The 19,304-nt window shown below is 42.0% G+C and overlaps 1 protein-coding gene across 1 annotated transcript in view; it reads left to right on the forward strand.

Annotated features, from left to right (window-relative positions):
* The window catches only part of kiaa0825 (KIAA0825 ortholog), a 109,177-nt gene that overhangs the window by 29,442 nt on the left and 60,431 nt on the right, over positions 1 to 19,304 (forward strand). Inside the window, exons 11-21 of the mRNA XM_054611421.1 lie at positions 296 to 446; positions 2,501 to 2,691; positions 4,227 to 4,433; positions 4,788 to 4,898; positions 6,730 to 6,869; positions 9,607 to 9,786; positions 12,552 to 12,782; positions 12,870 to 13,174; positions 13,485 to 13,591; positions 15,967 to 16,111; positions 18,326 to 18,481. Of these exons, the coding sequence (XP_054467396.1) occupies positions 296 to 446; positions 2,501 to 2,691; positions 4,227 to 4,433; positions 4,788 to 4,898; positions 6,730 to 6,869; positions 9,607 to 9,786; positions 12,552 to 12,782; positions 12,870 to 13,174; positions 13,485 to 13,591; positions 15,967 to 16,111; positions 18,326 to 18,481 (1,924 nt within the window). The remainder of the gene's footprint in view (positions 1 to 295; positions 447 to 2,500; positions 2,692 to 4,226; positions 4,434 to 4,787; positions 4,899 to 6,729; positions 6,870 to 9,606; positions 9,787 to 12,551; positions 12,783 to 12,869; positions 13,175 to 13,484; positions 13,592 to 15,966; positions 16,112 to 18,325; positions 18,482 to 19,304) is intronic.

The raw sequence follows: 19,304 nt of genomic DNA on the forward strand, positions 1-19,304 counted from the left end.
GCCTCCTGCACCCCTGTTAAACTCTTGCCTCTCTCTGGAAAGTATCAAGGCTGGCAGATTTAAAGGATAAGAAATGTCACTCTTAAATCTAAGAATAAATCATCAGTTCTTTCATCTAATCATCTCACCTCATGTTTGTTTGATAGCTCCCTGAATATACAGTTATCAATAATGCGTCTGGAATACAGGATTGTGCCTTATTGGATTCCTTTCTTCCTTCATATACCATATGCAGTGTAGATTTTGTATTTTCTGTCATTAGCGTTAAAGGTTGGTTTCTCTCCCCCATGCCCAGACCCCTGACACTGCTGCCCATTCAGAAGTACAAGGATACAGTGGAGGCATTGAGAGACCAGCTGACCTCCTACTGTATCCAGGTTTGTTCCACCTGCATTCTTCAAGAAGCAGAGAGTCACCACTGGGCTGACCCCAAACCGTTCTACGAGGTAAGGTGTCGTCACATTTCCCTTTAAACTAGCAGGTTGAATTTTCTTTTCCCTCAAGACACCTAAAAAAGATTTTTCCACACCATGCTAAACTCTTGGGATAAATATATATTTAACTGTCTTCATAAACTTCTCTAAATTAAAGTTTTATACATTTAAGATGTATAAGTGAAGCCTATTTGAGTATTACTTATTTACCCCCAAATCAAAAAGACTCACACATAAAACATCTGCAGTATTGTCTGCTGTTAATTTCATTCCTTTCATTGTAAAAAGTGGAAATTCTAATGCCACGTGTCTTCGTCAACTTTTTTTGTAGATTTGAGGAACTCTAGGAATTATACTCTGGAGCTTTCTCACTTCTTCTTTTCATTCCCACAATACACCTTTACCTCCCACTCTCCTTCTTCTAACTGATCCTTCTACTCAGAGCTCCCTGAGAACATCTGTGGCTTCCATGCTGCCCTGGGGGCTCCAGGGATTCAGCTGTCTGAAGTCTGCAGTCTACACTGGGACTGTCTGGAAACAGCATAGGGCCTCTGAAACTCCCCTACCTTTATGCCCTTAAACCAATCTAAACCTGCTCTCTCTTTAATACTTTACCCTGGTTTTGCCTCCCCCCCCCCTTTGTTCCTCCCTCCTTCCCTGGGTCACTGGTGTCAGACAGACCTGCTGTGCGCAGGTGTGTGCTTTTGTTCAAGCATGCCAGTGTGCGTCTGTGCACATGAATGTATGTGTGGGTGTGCAGCAGCATTTCAGGATGTGAGTTTCATTTGGTGTTTATGTATGTATCTATCTTTTCATTTCATTTGTACTCATGTAGCTGTATGCATGAGGTTTCCATCTGCTGGATCCCCAGCCATGTGTCTTGGCCCTTTCACAGCTCAGTGAAGCTCCACAGAGACCCTTATTTTCTTCATTCTTTTATCTTTTATATTACATTGATATTGACACATGAATAGTTGTTGGCGGAGAACTATTTAATATGCGATTAATACAGCACATGAGGTCAGTTAAGGCGATCAAAAGGAGTATGGAGCATAACCTTGGCTACCTTTGTTGTCAGGATTGTGCCTTGAGAGCCAAATGCAACATTTAATTTGAGAAAGAAAAAAGCGGTTATCGGTTTCCAATTTAATTCCATTCTTAGTTCCCCATCCCAGATTCAGTCCTCACTGCTGCCAGCCCGTCATTTTGAATAGGAAATTGTTCGAAGTTGACCTGGCTGGTTAAATAAAGTTTGACTAAAGGGAACGGAATAAACATGTAGTTGTGGCTGCTCTTGTTTTGGATCCAACGTCTGGGTCTGCCTTTGCTTTGAGTCCGCAGGCGGGGATGGCGGCCTAATCCCGGACATAGCGCTCGGTCACGCTCGCCATCAACAACCAATCCCTAAATGACTGCCTCCAGGGAGGACACGAAGGGAGAGGAAGGAGAGAAGTAAAATATGAGAGGGATGAAGTGAAGTGGGAAGACATTGAAAAGGGACTGTGGGGCATGATGCATTTGAAGACTGTCTGAAGTTTTGGGTGTCTTGTAATTTCCGACACGCGTTCAATCCGCTTGGACACTTCATTGTTGGAGGTTAAACAGGAGGCGTTTGGGCGAGGTTGATAATCTCTTTTCCTTTATCATTCCTTTCCCCTCTCTGTCCGTCTTTCTTTCTTCTCACTCTCACTTTTCTTTGCTCACTTTATTCAGTAAAGTTCCCAATTTCTCCCCTTCTCTCTTTCTTTCTCTGTATGTGCGTGCAAGTGTGTGTTGTGATGTGTTCTCCAGTTCAGGACTTTAAAGCGGTCTAAAATCCCAGTGGGGGAAGAAACCCAGGTGCAGAGTGCAGGTGGCGTGACCACTGAGACATCCTGGTGTTGACAGACCTGCCTCTGTCTCTCTCTGTCTCTCTCCTTCTTTCTTCTCCTTCATGTTTTCTCTCTCACTCTGTTTCTCTTCTTTTTTTTTTTTTTTGCTTCACTGCCAATATCCATATCACAATATATCTTCATCATCTGCAACCTCTCCCCCACTCCCCTGCCCTCCTCCGCTTTCTTTCACAGGGTGAGCGCTGTTCTTTCTCGGTGCAGATGTGGTTCTACTTCCTGTGTGGGCTCCGTAGCGACCTGTGGGCGGTGCTTCCGGCAGAGATGGCCAAGGAGGTTCTCGGCCAGGTGCTTTCCGAGACTTTACAGCTGCTGGTGCAAAGATATGCCAGGGCCCGTCCTTCGTACAAGAGATACATGCAAATCAGGTACTCCATCACAGTGTTTCCCAAAGATTTTATGTGGGCACCTACTATTTGAAAATCACAAACCAGTTCACAAGGCCTTATCTGTAGACCATGCAATAAGTGAATTTATGTATAATTAAACATTCCTGAACAATAAACATTAGGGAGAGTTAACAACTTCTCGCATCCCACCTTTGATTTCACAACCCAGGGTTTTGGATTGACAGCTCTATCATTTCCCATACTGGCCTCAACTGTATTCACACATATCTTGTCACTCTTTGTAATATAATTTGGGCTCTTAAAATTACACCATATAATGGGATGATAATAGAGAAAACAATCACACCACAAAGTCCGTTAACTGTTTTTTTTAAGGGCTTCTTGTTTGGTTTTGCTTGACAGCTGTGGTTCAAAGTTTACTCTTGACTTTAGAAACAGTAGTTGAGAAAGTAATCTCAACTGATGTGTCTCAACCTGGAGAAGAGATGCTTCAAGTGAATTTTATTTTCTCAATTGCTGTTTGCAAGGTCAATTTGGTACTTTGAACCCTAGGAATAATATTAGTTTTCAATAAAATAAAAAAATAAAATCCTGTAAATTGTCAATGACTATAAATTGTATGTTCATAGCTCTAATTTTATGTTTTAACTTTATGATTCTCTCATTAACTTTTTCACATGTATTTGTATAACCAGCATGAATTAATGAATGAATATTCATAAAGAGCCCTATATGGTTTAACCTCTCTCACTGTTAGCCTAGTTTTACTCAGTTCCTGTAAGTCCAATGCTGGTTAGTGCTCTGAAGGAGCGTCATAGGCCCACTCTTTGTACAGGCTCAGGGGTTCATCTTCTCCATCCTCTTCCTCCTCCTAATAGCTGAATGGTGACAATGAACAGGCTAAACTGTGACACACGGAAAGAGGAGGAAACAGTGACTGTAAGATGAAGTGCATAATGCATGTGTATCACAGCAGGATGTCAACACAAAGCCTGGTTTATGTTGCTTCGGAGATGCATGCGTTTCTAGAGGGACTTTTGTAAAGTGTAGGCTAGCCTAAACAGATGGCTTTTCAAAGCCTCTCAAAGTTTCCAATGTGTGTAACACTCACATGGATACTCTTATGCTACCTCTTCTCACATCACCTGTATCGGCCCATCTCTGTGTGTGTCTATGACAATTTAGTCCATGGGAAGAGCAAGCATAAGGAGATGAGAGATGATGAGCAGCTCTCCGTGACCAATTGAGGAAACAGATTTAGGGGGCGAATACATGTAAAAGCAATGACTTTTATTGTGAAATCCAAAGCCCATAGTATACTTAACTTTCCAACAGTAAAATCACCAGGAGGTTCTGTAATCTGACTGGCTGTGCAATGAGGCTGTTAGTTCATGATGTATTGGTGGACTCAGCCTTTGAAGACAGGGATTTTGCTTTCAGTGCCTTTCTCTTTCTCTCTCTTTGTGTGTTCTTCTCACATATTCCCACACATCTCATCTTTTCTGTTTTCATCTATACATTCACCTTTTCTGTTTCCTTACTCTGTGTCCAAGATGTGACATTACAGCAGTGTTGCTATATGTGGAGGAGCTGATGTGGAGCGTGTGTAAAAGTCCTGAGGCCTTGGTGCGCTCCAACCCTTCTACAGCAATTGCTATAATAGCGGGCGGATCAGACTGGCTCTACCAAATCCACAGCCTGTGTGACCAACTCTTGACAGTCCTTGTCATTGTCACTGCACCTCTATCTTTGCTGTTTAGGTTGGTATGCACAGTATTTTTTGGTTATCCAACCTTAAGTTTAAGTAAAATATGACCAAGACAGACCAAATTGTTTTACTTTTCATATTAAGCTAGTGATAAGAGGTCATTACATGGTTATAGCCTCTCACTCTAGAAATCTTACTTCCTAATTGACCATGGTTTTGGCCCCACACTTGACTTAACATGAAGTGGCTGGCAACTGTTTTAAATAAAGTTAACTAAATAATATGCAAACAGGAGGAGGTTTTTGGTCTAATAATTTAATTTCCTGAAGAATTGTGACCCCAAACAATACATTTTGTTAAATTCAAAGATGAACAAAATTGCCATGTGTGATCTCAATTCCTCCAGGATATTTATGAATAATCCTGCGAAAGAATCCACGCCCCATCAGCCTGACAGCCATGTTGTCCACTGGCTGAACGCTATCGACCCTGACCTCTTCTCGGAGCAGGCCATACGGTATGTAAAATACACCCATAATACCATCCATAACCCCTCATATAGTAAGTACGCATTAGCAAGTTCACGCACAAACTCACATACTCACGCACTCTGGCATTCTAAGCCAACACACACACCTCCACCCACTATATAGAGAACCATATGTCTGTGTGCGAGTTATAGCCACATACTGTATGTGCGGATATATTACCACACTTAGCCGTTGCTCAGAGCTTCAAGCTAGATTTGCTGTGGTAATATAACACAGATGCAAGCTGAGAAAGAAAAAAATAATAAATAAACTACTGTAGCTGCTGACACTGATTTTGTTTATGTTGATGGTTGCTGAGGGCTTTACACATGAGGCGTCAACAGCATACACCGTGATGTGCGTGAATGTGTACATGCTTGCATACACGTGTACATGTGTGTCCAGTTACTGTTATGACCTCCAAGGTGCAGTCAATCACTCTCACCCCCCTCACCCCTGACTCCACCCTCCTCCCCTCTCATCTCCCTCTCTGCCAGAGGTGATGTCATGCGTGCTGATGGAGCACAAATCAAACTCTCATGCTCCTAAGTATAGGAGAGCTGAAATTAGTTTATTTTTATGACCTCTTTATTTCTTTGCTCCCACCTCCTGCCTGCATGCAGGGGCGCCAGGGGGCCAGCGAGTGGCCCAGTGCCAGTTCCACAGGTCCTCATCCAGGCTTTGGCCTCTGTGGCCAGATCTCTCCGCAGCCCATTAAAATAAAACCCATTGTTATGGTTATTAAATAAAACAATAATAAAACCATAAAGCACATAAATAAATCATCCAGCATTACAGACAATAAAGAATCTGAAGTTATGTTTTCTGGCCACATTCATGCATCTTTCTTCTTGCCTGTGTGTGTGTGTGTGTGTGTGTGTGTGTGTGTGTGTGTGTGTGTGTGTGTGTGTGTGTGTGTGTGTGTGTGTGTGTGTGTGTGTGTGTGTGTGTGTGTGTGTGTGTGTGTGTGTGTGTGTGTGTATCTGTGTTTCTTGGTTCTGTAAACTGACCCTGCGCTGTATCGGGGTAGATTTATCAGAGCAGTTAAAAGAGGATTTCTTCTGGATTTGCGGTTCTAGTGACATCATAAATTGCAATGTCAGATTGAGGCACAGTTTTCCTCAGTCAAGCAGCAGGGCGCACCCTGCTCTGGCTTTCTGGCTCAAATGGAATGGTTCATTTCTGGGCCGAGACCCCCTGCTCTCCCTCCCACCTCCTCGCTCCTCAGACAAACTCTGTCCATTCCTTTCATTAGATTTTATTGAGATGTATAAAGTAATATGCAGGCACACACATTTCTGCATGCCCTCACCCTTGCACACATACATAACCACAAGCACAGGCTCTGAAGGGTGCAGACACACACACATACACACACACACACACACACACACACTTGCAAACACACACACCAAGGATACGGCTCATTACCCACAGCTGGCTGCAGCCTCTTGGTTATACAAAAGATGTAGGAGGGGGTTCTGCTGTATATTCATGTATTTGGCTGTCTCCCAAATGTTAATTTGGTTTTAGCTGGCCGAGATTAGAGCTAATTCCTTCCCGGTGCACATTATAAGTAAACGAGAGTGAAGGCATTTGCAGACTAAGCTCATATCAGGAGTGAGTGACACTGAGGGAAGTTACCATTGTAGCATAAACACTATTTCCTCCCAGATTGTCATCCAAGACAACTGTGATTTCAGTCTCTTGTCTTTCACTTGTTAAGCCTTTGCAGTCTCTTGCTAAATGGACTGCTATCTGTTTACTCACCTGACACTGCAGAACTGTCAACTTTGTTTTCCTTCTTTCCACTCTCAGAGACGGTCTTATGGGCCAGGCAGCCTCTGCATGTCAGCTGAGGCTGCTGACCTCTGACCCGGAATGCAATCCCAGGTTGCTACTGCGAATGCTGCTTTACAGAGACTGTCACCTGCCCAGAATTCTCCTGGAAAACTCTCGTAAGTCTGTTTTTTAGAAGTACAGGGATTTGTTATGTGTGAATGGATGATGGGATCAGAGTGTGTGTACGTGTGCTGTTCATGCTTAGCTGTCATTCCTCGAGCCACTTTCATTAATTCTTTAATATTTCCATTTTCATAATACTGGACCCACAGAGTCGATCCAGCAGGGGCCATGTGTGGGATGGTGTTTACCAATGTCTTAATTATGGTGCTCTAAGATCCTAAGCGAGTTATACAGACCTTAGATGAGCTCTATCCATTTTATGAAGTTATCATCAGCATGTTTGCCATCATCATCATTTTCACCTTGGTCACCATCATCACTAAATCAATAGAGAGCAGTAATAAACACTCAACAGGCCCAGGCGGAGCACACACGCTGACCTTTAAAGATTTTCCCTTCGTTCTTCTCCCCTCCGCACCAGCAACAGTCTAACCTTTAAAGACTGTTGTGCACTCGCACATTAATTCACATTATAGCGACCTCATTAATAACAACTCTCACTGTCTCGTTCCTCGCTCGGTCTGAGTCTGGCTCAGAAGCTCCGCAATGCTTCTCCCTGCGCGTTGCTGTAAATCAACGCTGGAAGCGCTGACTCTCGCGTGTTATCACGGTGACGGGCTAATTAACCAGGAAGCAGACAGACAGAAGGAACAGCTTGCCTGAATGCCTACACTCCCATAAGCCACTGCATTTCCCAATATACATTTATATAGCATAGTGTGTCTTGGTGCTCTATTCATAAGAACTTCAGCTTAACTTACTAATAGATAGCAATACAGTGAGTCACAAACGTCCTCAATTAGACTCTGTTCTATCTAATTAAAGTAGTGTTACCGTAATTGTTAAAGTCAGCTGCTGTTGAAACATTAGGACAGTATTTCGAACATGCTAACTTTGTTTCATTAACAGCACTTTTTCAACTGCGTCATTGCTCTGTGGCCCATTTTACAATACGGTAAATCTTCCTTATAAAAGCAAGCTAACTTTCTAGAGAGCTAATTAGCAAACTAAATGACCTACCCATTGTCTGACAATTTGAAAACGTAACTATTGCAGACGGATAACACCAAACTCCACATTTACAATACAATACACTACAATAATTATGCACAACTCACCCTTAATCAGAAGATATGCTACTTCAGGTACACACACACACACAAAATCACGCACTCATACACACACACAAACCCACACACAGCCTTTTTATTATCATCAGCGTGTCTGCTTCCAATTACAGAGGTTTGCAGAGAGGGCCCTTGTGACTAGTTGAGTGGTTGTCCGGAAGATAAACAGGTGTATGTATTGGCTATGTATCAAGGTTGGATAAGCTTAGAGACGGAGAGCGAGGGAAAGAAAGCGAGGAAATATAGAAAATAGGAACCAAGAAATTGACATAGAAACACAAAAGCAAACCCATTGGAATGATTGTGTGGAAACTCCACAGAGATGTGCCTGCACACTGTCATCAGTTTTTCTGAAGTCATCTGCTGCCCCATAATGAGATCATTATTAAAAGGCACCTAGTTAACCTGCCATTCTCTCCAGCACCCCAAGTGGAAATTAATGTTAGTCACCACGTTTTCCTTGGACCGCTGCAGCCACATCAGTGATATCCAGAACACTTTCTCCTTAAGGACCAATTACCAGACAGGGAGAGAACAAAATGCCGTCGTAACCCACATTATGTTGCCTAATAGACTGATTGTAGGTCAGGTTGGATGACCACTTTTGAGTGTCTGTGTTTGATGGGTTATTGTGAAAGAAAAGGAGAGAGACGTAGAGGGACACTTAGAGAGACAGGGAGATAGAGGATATGAGTCTCATCTGGACCTTGAGTGGTGGCATTGCTGTAACTGCCACCACAGAGTGGATGTTACTACTGTCCCTGTAATGCAGCTGCTAATTTAACCCTGTTATTTAAAAATAGTCCAGCATTAGTCGGAAGGAAGCTGCGCTGCCCTCCATCATTGACTGCTGCTTGCATACACACTCCTATTCAAATAGCTGTCATCTTCCACACAGCAGACTGACAGACCGCTGGATGTCTGCCACCTCTGGAGCAACGGGCCTTTCCTCAGCAACCCCTGTCAACTTAACACACACACTTGTAAGCGCACAAAACACATATATAGACATCCATATGGTTTACACAAGCACACACCTCATCCTCAGCCCCATGCTTAGACAGCAACCCCCACAAGGACACCCTGTCAAAACCTCTTCCTTTTCACTTCCTGTCTCCATGTGCTGTGGGGCCTTTGAAATCTGTTCCTTTCTCAGTTTTTTCTGGTCTTTTTTTTTTTTCTCCATCGAACACAGATGGAGGGTTTTTCCCCCTTCTATTTCACAATGCCTTTTGTTCACCCTTTCTGTTAACATGTGTCAGGTTGGGCAGCCTTGACATTTTCCAATGTGTTTTTGTGTGAAGAAATCAAGATGCCGTTTCATAGTATGGAGTTTTATATCTTTCACTACCTCCCTCCATAAGGCTGATATTTTCTGAATCGTAATTCAAAAACATTCTGATTTTACACTCCCCTACAAAACACCCTAACTGAGAGTATATGTGCATTGAGTAAGCTTCTTCATCTCTTTCTGTATGCTGTTGTTTGAGTATGCATGAATATCAAGATTCCATAAATTCACTGACATTTTGATTGCCCACACATTTATTTGTATTGTGTGCAAAAGTGTCTCACTGACTCAGACTGACTCTTTTCTTCGCAGATTTTTGCCAAGAGAGCTGCTTAGAAATGTCTGCAGAGAGCTGCAAGGCAGGAGATGACTTAAAAGTCGCATTGTTCAACCTCTTCAGTTGCCTGAATAATGTTCCCAAGGCCTTGACTCAGATCTTTCAACCATACCTGGAAAGGTCACACATATGGGAACATCTCTACACACTAGCAGGTAAAGTAGCAACCAGCTGCTGCATAATGTTGTGGTTCAGGAGTCCTTACAGACTACGGTGTAACCCCCAACCCTAGAAGCTGTAGTGCTTTTGCAAATAATAGTACTGGCGCTACCCTTCCTTGTCTGATTAAAACCAAATGGCGTTTCCATGTTAATAGAACTGATACACTTAAATGTTACAAATAATATGTTTATTTGTTGGGACCAAAATGCGTTTTTACTGCAGGAGGGCAACTTAAATGAATAAATAAAGTATTTTCATAGCTCATTAGCTCAGTGTTATTTTGTATGCTGTTCTGTTTATTCTTTATTCACTACAAAAATGAAGTGATGATAAAATACCAAGTGATGATCATTCTCAATCTAAATTAATTGGAATTTTTTTACATTTTCTCAAAATGTATTAGATATGTTTCTAAATACAAGAGTAAATAGCTAACAGATAACATGAAATATATATAAAAAAGTATATGAGCAAATATAAGACGGATCAGTGTTGACATTGCATGCACTTTAGCTAAAGCATGACTTTAATATACTATCACAAAGACGGCAATTACTCCCCAACTCTTCCTTTTTTTCCGCCTCTCTCTGGTGCAAGCTTTGATACAGAGCTTAATCAGAACCCCTGTTGAGTACGGAGCGGTTTTCGTTGGTGATTTTTATATCCTGGGTGAGTGGTAATTATTGTAGCATAAATTAGGGTGATTGGAGAAGAGTATTTGGATGGAGACAGAGCAAGGGAGGGGTCGACAGAGGGGAAGAATAGAAAAGAGATGAAGTGAGCCAGAGAGAAATTCTGAAAGTCATCCAATCATCATTTATCCTCACAGGGTAATTAGGTTAATTATTGGACTCCACCAAATCTTTGTATTATAACTGGTAACAGGATACCTCTAGTGCCCCCATTTCTATTTAAACTGTTCACTGAGTTAACTTTCATAGATTACGTTGAGAGTTTCACTATTTCTCCACTTACACTGATGTTTCATCACACTGTAGCAGGTTGTTTCGAATCAATACACCAGTCAATACTGTAGCGGGCGGTATAAAGTCTGAGAACCAAGTGACTTTGAAAAATAGGTCTAGGCCTCACCTGCCACCGAGCGCCTCTCCTTCCAAAAGCTATATCATTTTCTGTTCCGCTCTCCTCTTTTTCTGTGGGTCTGAGGTCACACATTTGTTAAACGTCCCCTGAGATTTCAGTGCACTTCCAGATCCTTCAGAGCACTATATCTCTCAGTCGTAGCCTTTGGTTTTACAGCTGAAGCTGTAGGAAGTTTATGGGTGCCATACAACTTCACGCTGTAGCTGCTCTGCTATCAATATCAGCTGGATATGAAAGGGCAAACCGACCAAAGACATAGTGCACCTGGAGAAGGTAGTAAGATTTCAACCGGGTTTGATCAAAAACATCTGAATTTAAGTTGACATTACTCGATACTTGTGTAGATATTTCCACAGAATACATTTGCACTCCAAGCTGTTCATGTTACTATATTTTTTCTCATTGTTTAAAAAGTGGAGTATTTTGTGACGCAGACTGAGGGCGCTATGACTAGGTGGACTATTATGTAACCCACTCTAATTTGGTAGCAATCATAAAATTTCATCTACCCTTCATTTTTATGTCAATAATATGGCATGTCTGGGTGTCTTTGACAAGTTTACAGGTCCAAACCTTTTATGATTTAAGACCGAGTACAGTAATAAAACTGTATTTTAATAGAATACTATTAAATGTTAGTATGAGGCCTTATTTTTCATTGTGTACTGAGAGAAGTCTTTGTACTGCATGACTACTTTTAAAATAATTAAAAATAGTTTTTTGTGCAGCAGGCAACATGTCTGCTTATGAAATTCAACTGAACATAATTTATACAGTTTATTACAATTCATTCTCTAAAGTACTAAATCGGTCTGTCAGACTGCACATGTACCATTGTAGGACACAGCTACAAAAACTCTGCATCACACTGCATTTAGTTAATTTGGTAGAGCAGAGATTTTCCATGCCAAAGTTGTAACTCTAAATGACTCAATATAATCTATGTCATCTTGGTTTCTTCTACTTCATTGGCTTCAGTCATACAGACTACACAATATCAGGACACAGGGTGTTGGCTTAGGTTGGGAACAGCAATATGCGTCAGGCAAAACAAATGATCATATTCCGCTAATGAGTCATAGTGGACATGACTCATCATCTGGGACCCCTCACAAAAGTTGGCATGTTAGGATTTTTTTATGACTTCAACACCATGTTCCCTAGTGACTTTGAGCATAGGGTACTCTGCCCCAAACAACTGTGAACATGGCAAAGTGGAGGAGTAATGGAGGAAAGGTTGTTTTTTCTCTTTATTTTGGGGCTTTCCCAAACACAAGACAGCCAGCTCCATACACTCTGAATTTGTTTGTTAACATTCTTGTAACTGGCAGTCGGTTCTCTAGCACCTCTTTTCTGATTAGTTGAGGACCAGCCAGTTATCTGTCATGTCTCTCGGCCAAGTCTAAGCAAGGATTCATTACTCTACAATCGCTTAAGCTGACACAGTGACCATCATGACAGCCAAAAATATTGTCTGAACCCGTCATAACATTAACTTGTTCATGTACGGTTCAGCTTGACGCTTTTAATCTTTCAAAATCAGTCTAAAAATCAATAAAACGTACATTATACAATTAGTAAGGTCTTAAGTTCAATGGAATGCTCTTTCAGCCCCTCTTCTTTACCAGCTGCTTTCTTTTGCCTTTTTTGTCAGACACAACACAGGCTGTACCTGTAGTGATCAGCTGTGTGCGGGCGATAATCACCAAGTCATCCAACAGCCTCTTGGTACACCTGGTCACCATGGTGATGGGTTGGCAGGCCACAGAGGAGACCAGTGGAGCCTCATTCAAGCAGAATGTACCAGAGAGCATCCTGGCTAAAATACCCAAGGAGTGGAACTACACACCACTGGAGGCACGGGGGAAGGAGACTGCCACTAAGGGTACGCACAGACTGTGTCCCATTTTCAAGTGAGGTTTAAGACATTGTAGGGTCGTTTTCCAAAACTAACATTTCTTTCTCCTTCCAGCTGTCATATCCCTAATCATTCAAGGCTTGTCCTTCATTTTCACCAACCTGCCCTTGGCCGTAGCGTCCGTGCCTCTCCCCATCCGCTTCCTCTTCCAAGTGGCAGAGAAGCACCTCTCCCAGCATGCCCGGCAGCTGCGCTTAATGGGCCTGTTACTCTGGGCCCTGTTAGGCTGTCTGATCCAGGGCCTGGAGGACTCAGACACACTAGAACAGATCAGTGGTCTGGCCCTGGACCATTGTGCAAAGGAACCCCTGTCCCTACTGGCTGAGTGCCTACAGGCTACCATGGGCATTCAGCAGAAGGTAAGGCCTAAGGTTAATGTAACAACAATAACAATAATAATAATACCAAAACTATCTATTATAATAAGTAAGAAGGTTGTTTACAATTTAGGGTAAGGTAGTGTTCCGGCTGAAACTACTTGTAGTGTTCCGGTTAATACTTGAATAAATATATATATATATATATATATATATATATATATACAGTGCATGTGTGTTTTTGATAAACACAATACCATGATTTTATCATATTCATGGTTGATTTAATGTGTGCTATCAAATCATCTGACTTTTACTCATTTACCTTCATGGTCTGCTGTTTGTCTGTAAGGGTGTACCCAAACCCACAGTTCAAAAAGTTCTGCAGGCTCTGGAGGAAAAAAGACCCAAGTGGACAAACACGCAGCTGCAGAAGGCTCGGAAGCTCTGTTCAGACAGGTGAGAGATCAACTGCAGGGATGTAGCAAGAGGTCAAGGTCAGAATGGTATTGATGTAGTTTTTATTACTGTTTTCACGCATACAGGAAAGTACTTTATATGGGTTATCCATCTTTAGTCCCAATTGGTATTGATTATTCAAGTACACCTTCAACAAAAAATGATTTTGATCATAACACAGCTTTTTTTTATAAAATGAATATCCCAGTACATCATTTTAGTGATCTATCAATAATAAGATGGAGGTTGAGGGATGATAGTCTGATGAAGGAGGTGGTTCAAACTGATCAAACTGACTGATGGCATAGTCAGCTACTTGACATTCAATAAGGATACTGAATAAAACAGTGAAAAAGAATGCAGCTTAGATATGCTTTTTTTAATTTAGCATTCAAATTCTGATGTATCGTATCATTGAGATAATTTTTCATTGAAGTGCTTCATGAGTAAGATCAATGAATCTCAGATGTGTTTGTGGTGGTAAATGATGGACATGTCGTCTGACTGAGTGGACTGCAGGCTGGAGTGATGGGAAAACAGCTTTCACTTTGGGCTGATCTGTGACCTTTGGCTCGCCGTTTTGTAGCTCGTTCCCAGAAATTGCGCCACTGGTCGCTCACTTCATCATAACAAACTCTGGATGCATCCATCCTCATAAAAAGGTGATTAAGCGGCGTAACATGACACGCACAATTAAAAAAAAAAAAAAAAAAAGAAAGTAGCATGAAATAAATAAAAACAGTGTATAGATGATGGCCAGTTCTCAGAAATGCTGTCTGCATCAGTAACAGGAAGAATGGACGAGATGGGGAAGAAAAAAAAGAAGAGGCAGGGCGGTGGAGGGATGGGGAGGGGGCTGAGTGGAAAAGTGAAAGAAGAGTGATTATGTATCACCTGTCGGAGGCATTCACTGGGATCATTACTATTCATTAAACTAACCTTCACAGGGAAGTGACGCCTGGCTTGTAAACAATCAGAATACAGTGTCAGAAAGAAAGAGAGAGAGAGGGAGAGAAAGAGAGAGAGAGAGTGTGTGTAAAAACTCCAAAAACAACTGGCACTCAACTCACTGGCATCTCACGCAAGTACACACACACACACACACACACACACACACACACACACACACACACACACACACACACACACACACACACACGGAGTAAACCTCTCAAAACAAGAACATTTGCCCCCTTTTGAGCCTCCCCACCTCTGTCCCCTCATCCCACTTTCCCTCCTTCCTTTCCAAACAGCAGCCCCCGTCCCCACGCCACCCACCTTGTCTTTGCAAAGTAATTTGTAGAGGAGAAGATTATTGTTCTCCATCATGGTGACCCTGGCTGGGCTGACGGGATGCATACACAGATGAAGATGAATGCAGTTATTCCTTGGCGGAGGTCTGCCTCTTTCAGGGCACATTGGCCCTAATGACATGATTGATAGGCTGTCCCAAATCCGGAGGGGCCCTCATTAATCACCCCGCTGACTGAATCCAATCATCTGCTTCACCTGCACAGTGATGGACAGGAAAGGATACAGCGCAGGTGCTGACACGGATGCACAGCCACCATTGCCGACAACACCACCGCCGGGCCGAGGCGATGTATGTGGACGAGAGGGGGACTCCTCTTCCTTTGCCACTCTCAATGTCAAGCAGCCAATGGCTGTCTGACAGGCGACACCGTTTCTGCCACCTTATAATTACAAAGGGGAAGAGAGAGAGAGAGAGAGAGAACAATGACAGGAAGTGTATGTGAAGGGGAAGGTTTGATGGACGGTAGTGTGATATCCATCCATACAGGAAGGGCAGGAAAACGATGCGGGCGTCTGCCAGGGTTGGGGACCGTACATGCATGAGGACCTTGACACACAATTACACACACACACATATGCACCTAAGAGCACACACACCAATCACTTTTAGTGCACCAACATCCTTCAGTCAAAATTCCCCTATGTATCTCATGAATGGTAATGAAAACAATGAAAATTATTTTGTAATCTAACGTTTAGTAATTTGGTTGTTTTTCTCCTTGACCAGACTGGTTTTCAGAATGTTTAGTGGAGCAAACAGATATTTATTTCCTTTCTGAAAATGTAATTTTTTTACTTAATTTACCCTCTGGAATGGATTATTTCTCTTAAAACAAAAACAAAACATTAATTCAGAACTCAGGAGTCATATTTCAGTTCATTTTCTTGTGTATTGCAAATTCAAAATGTTACCCTAAATTCTTCTCTAAACCAGAAAATACTTCCTCAGCAAGAGGTGGTATAGATATACAAGCTGACACCCTTCTCCTTCGTGTTTCCTCTACTTTCTCTTTGTCACACTCTCCCATCTCCTCCTTTTCCCATATCTGTTTCTCTCTCAGTGTGTTTGAGCAAGGAAAGGAAAGCGGAGTCGCTGCAGCTGAACTGACTGAGCAGAAAATAGGCCTGATGCTACTGGAGGTCTGCCACAAAGCAGGTGGCAGCGACTACCTGAGGCAGATCTATCACATCATCCAAGGCAATGAGGTAGGGAAGCACTCCCTCTCCCCAGCAATTAGGTGGCTGCTGGCCTGAGGCCGCAGGCTGTTCAGGAGGGAGAGACAGAGGGAAGAGGGCTGCTGCTTGTGTGCAGTCGGCTTGTTCTGATCTTCTGTTGTTCAGGTGACCTCAAGGGTGCAAACCTACAGTGATTTCCTGTGTTATACGCTCACCACATGTAGAGTAGAGGGAACCACATGGAGTTACCACGTTCAGTATAGAACTCTTTGGAGGAGATCTGAGTGAGAAAGAGCAGTGGTTCTTCTTTCCTAAAAGTAGAAGTTATTTAAGCTAAACCCACTTCAGAGAATAAAAGTTTAACAGAATGAAAGTAGAAGTTTTCTAGAAAGTGCCCACGATTATTGGAGTAAATTTATATAGACAGCGACTTTAGTGATGTTTTAGAACACAGTTGGTAAAATAAGTTTTTTAAAGTGAGAGTGGTGTCCTGGAAATAAGTAAAAAAAAGACATAAGAAGTGTTATGAGCCATCAAGTTGTTTTAACTGGTAGCTCTTTCAATGGTAAATATAATTTAGGCTGGCAATATTCTGTATTTTTACTAATGTCAACGAATTGCATTAAAAGATCAAAACCAAAGGTGCATTAGTCCATTTCCGTTCTGTAACATTCAGAAACAGAGGTAGGACACTGTAATTTTCTAGTAAATATTACTAAAAGTGTCTTTGTTTGGGACCATTTTTAGCTGCGGATTTGGTGCTCTAGTAATGGCGGCAAGATGTCTATGTGGGATGAATTACAAAATAAACTTCACTGCCCATGTTAATTGCAATGAAGGACGTCCCTCAATTAAACGGTAGTGCTGACTGAAACGTTTAAAAAAATTGATTGATTTTGGACAACAACAGCGCTGTATGGCAGATAGAAGTAAACTATATCAGTCTTTGGCTAATTAATCAATTGTTGGTTTTGGTCTTTTAATGGGATGTGTTGATATTAAGAAATCTATATATCATCACCAGACTTAATTTTTAGTTGAAATATGTTTGAATGGGCAATTGCTTTTGCAGAATATGATCAGAAACAAAAAATGCATTCCAGGCCTTCCATGATAATCACAGCATAATAAATGTACTGGAGGTATAGGTGCGGTGATAGGGTGGTCTAAAGAGCAAGGAGAAACCAGGTCTGGTTGGTGCTCATGTCATTATTACAGACATGGTCCTCCTATAGACTGTCTGTTACCACAACGAAGAATAACACAAGCATAAGCACCATATACATTATGCTGCTGTTGATGGGATCCGTGAACAGCTATAACTCTGTGTAGCATTTTAATAGAATGTGTATGGGATTCCCAAGTATGCTCTTGGTTACCCTCCTGGCGGCTCGAGTATCTCTACCCTCCCAAGGTCGAAGCAGGAACATAAAGGTCAGGGACAGAACGGGCTGGCGGTGAGGTGGAGGGATAGGAGGTTCAGAGGCCATGTCAAGCTGACGGATGGGAATATAGTGAATTCACACAGGGGTGCCCATGTACACACACACACACACACACACACACACACACACACACACACACACACACACACACACACACACACACACACACACACACACACACACACACACTCATTACTTTTTACTGTACATCTTGCAAGACACCTGCACCAAGCAACCACAGCAAAGGTTACAGAAACAAAAGTCGAAAGTGTTCTGGTGTCCTGAAAACCCTTCTCTTTCTCTGCATCCACACACTATATACGGTAGGAACTGTGTTTTCGTTACTCTGTTTCTGAACAGCTCTTGTTATTTATACTTTTGTGAGGCTGATTAATTAGGAAATTTAATTAGAAAAAAAGGGAGACCATTCTGCCTGTTACAATGATTGTATAGAAAAAAGTGCGATATAAAACATGTCTGAACTTGGTGCTTTTGTTATGTCAGTGAAAGTGAATGTCCATGGATTACAAACTTTCAGAAGAGCGTTATAATTTTCACAAGCGGAAAACAAATAATGCAATAATGTCAGTATGCTGTATGCTGAATGACCTTGAGTGTCCTCCGTTGCAAGAAATTCTTCTTGTAAATATGTTTCTGGCTCTCCTTGTTGGTCCTAGTTTGTCAGCCTTTTTTTTACTGAACATATTGTCAGTCTGTCAGTCATAAGATGTCTTCTTCAACCTCCCTCCTCTGTCTCTTGTGTTTTTGCCCTTTCTTTCCCCTTCCGTCTTGGACACAGGAACTACTGATGTTTAAACTAAGTGGAAGCACAAACTTGCCCAATAATCCTCCTCACTCGATGAACTTTGACCTTGGCTGTGAGAGTCATGCGGACACTGACGGTTTCAATCCTCTTCACAACTTTGACCACATTGGCAAGAAGAAACTAGACCAGGTTTGTCAAGCATGTTTAGGTCATCATCACAGTTTATTTTGAATGCAAATCATGGATGTATTATTTATTTTAGCTATATGAAATGTCTTAGATATTCTCCTGATTATTGGAACATCTTCATGTCTCTAGACTTTGTACTGTGTGGGTGTACTTGTACTGTACAGGGCGGTGTCGTTTTAACTTCCTCCTGAGGCCAGAAAGCTTAATGTTGAAGGTTAGGAGCTGTTTGAGTCTCTAGCGAACTGGATACTGTGGCAATCTCTGAAGTTGTCAGGTCTTTCTGGGGCTCGGCTTTCCTATTCTCCATAGGTCGCTGCTTTTTCCAGGCAGGAGTTAGGCTGGCAGGAAGAAAAGCACACTGTAAAGGTGAAAAGATGAGAGAAAATTTATTTTCCATAAAAGAAAGAGTAATGTTAAAGGAGAGTGCAGTCTTAAAGTGCCCTTCTTGGGGGCTTTGAACCGTATACCCTCTTACCCCAAACGTATCCCCAGGAGTGCCACCGTGATTTTTCAGGTAATTGTCATTCCATAAAGGGGATAAGGTTAGCTACAGGTAGTTTTAGCTCAATGTGAGAGTTTTCCCCCTCATTTCTCTCCTACTATCAATGGAAATACGGCTGATATCACACAAAACAATCACCAGAAGCTAGTACTTCATCAAGACAGTCTTGGGTGTTTGTGTTTTTTACTTTTTAAACCAGATTTGCTGTTTTTATACACACATTACATCCCTTGTAATGTAGCTGTGATTCTGCTATTGTTTTCTAGAACAGACACGTTTTAATCCTAAGACTTGGCCTGTTTTCGGCTTATCACAGGAGGC

This window comes from Anoplopoma fimbria, chromosome 13 (assembly GCF_027596085.1).
Source record: "Anoplopoma fimbria isolate UVic2021 breed Golden Eagle Sablefish chromosome 13, Afim_UVic_2022, whole genome shotgun sequence".
Lineage (NCBI taxonomy): Eukaryota > Metazoa > Chordata > Actinopteri > Perciformes > Anoplopomatidae > Anoplopoma > Anoplopoma fimbria.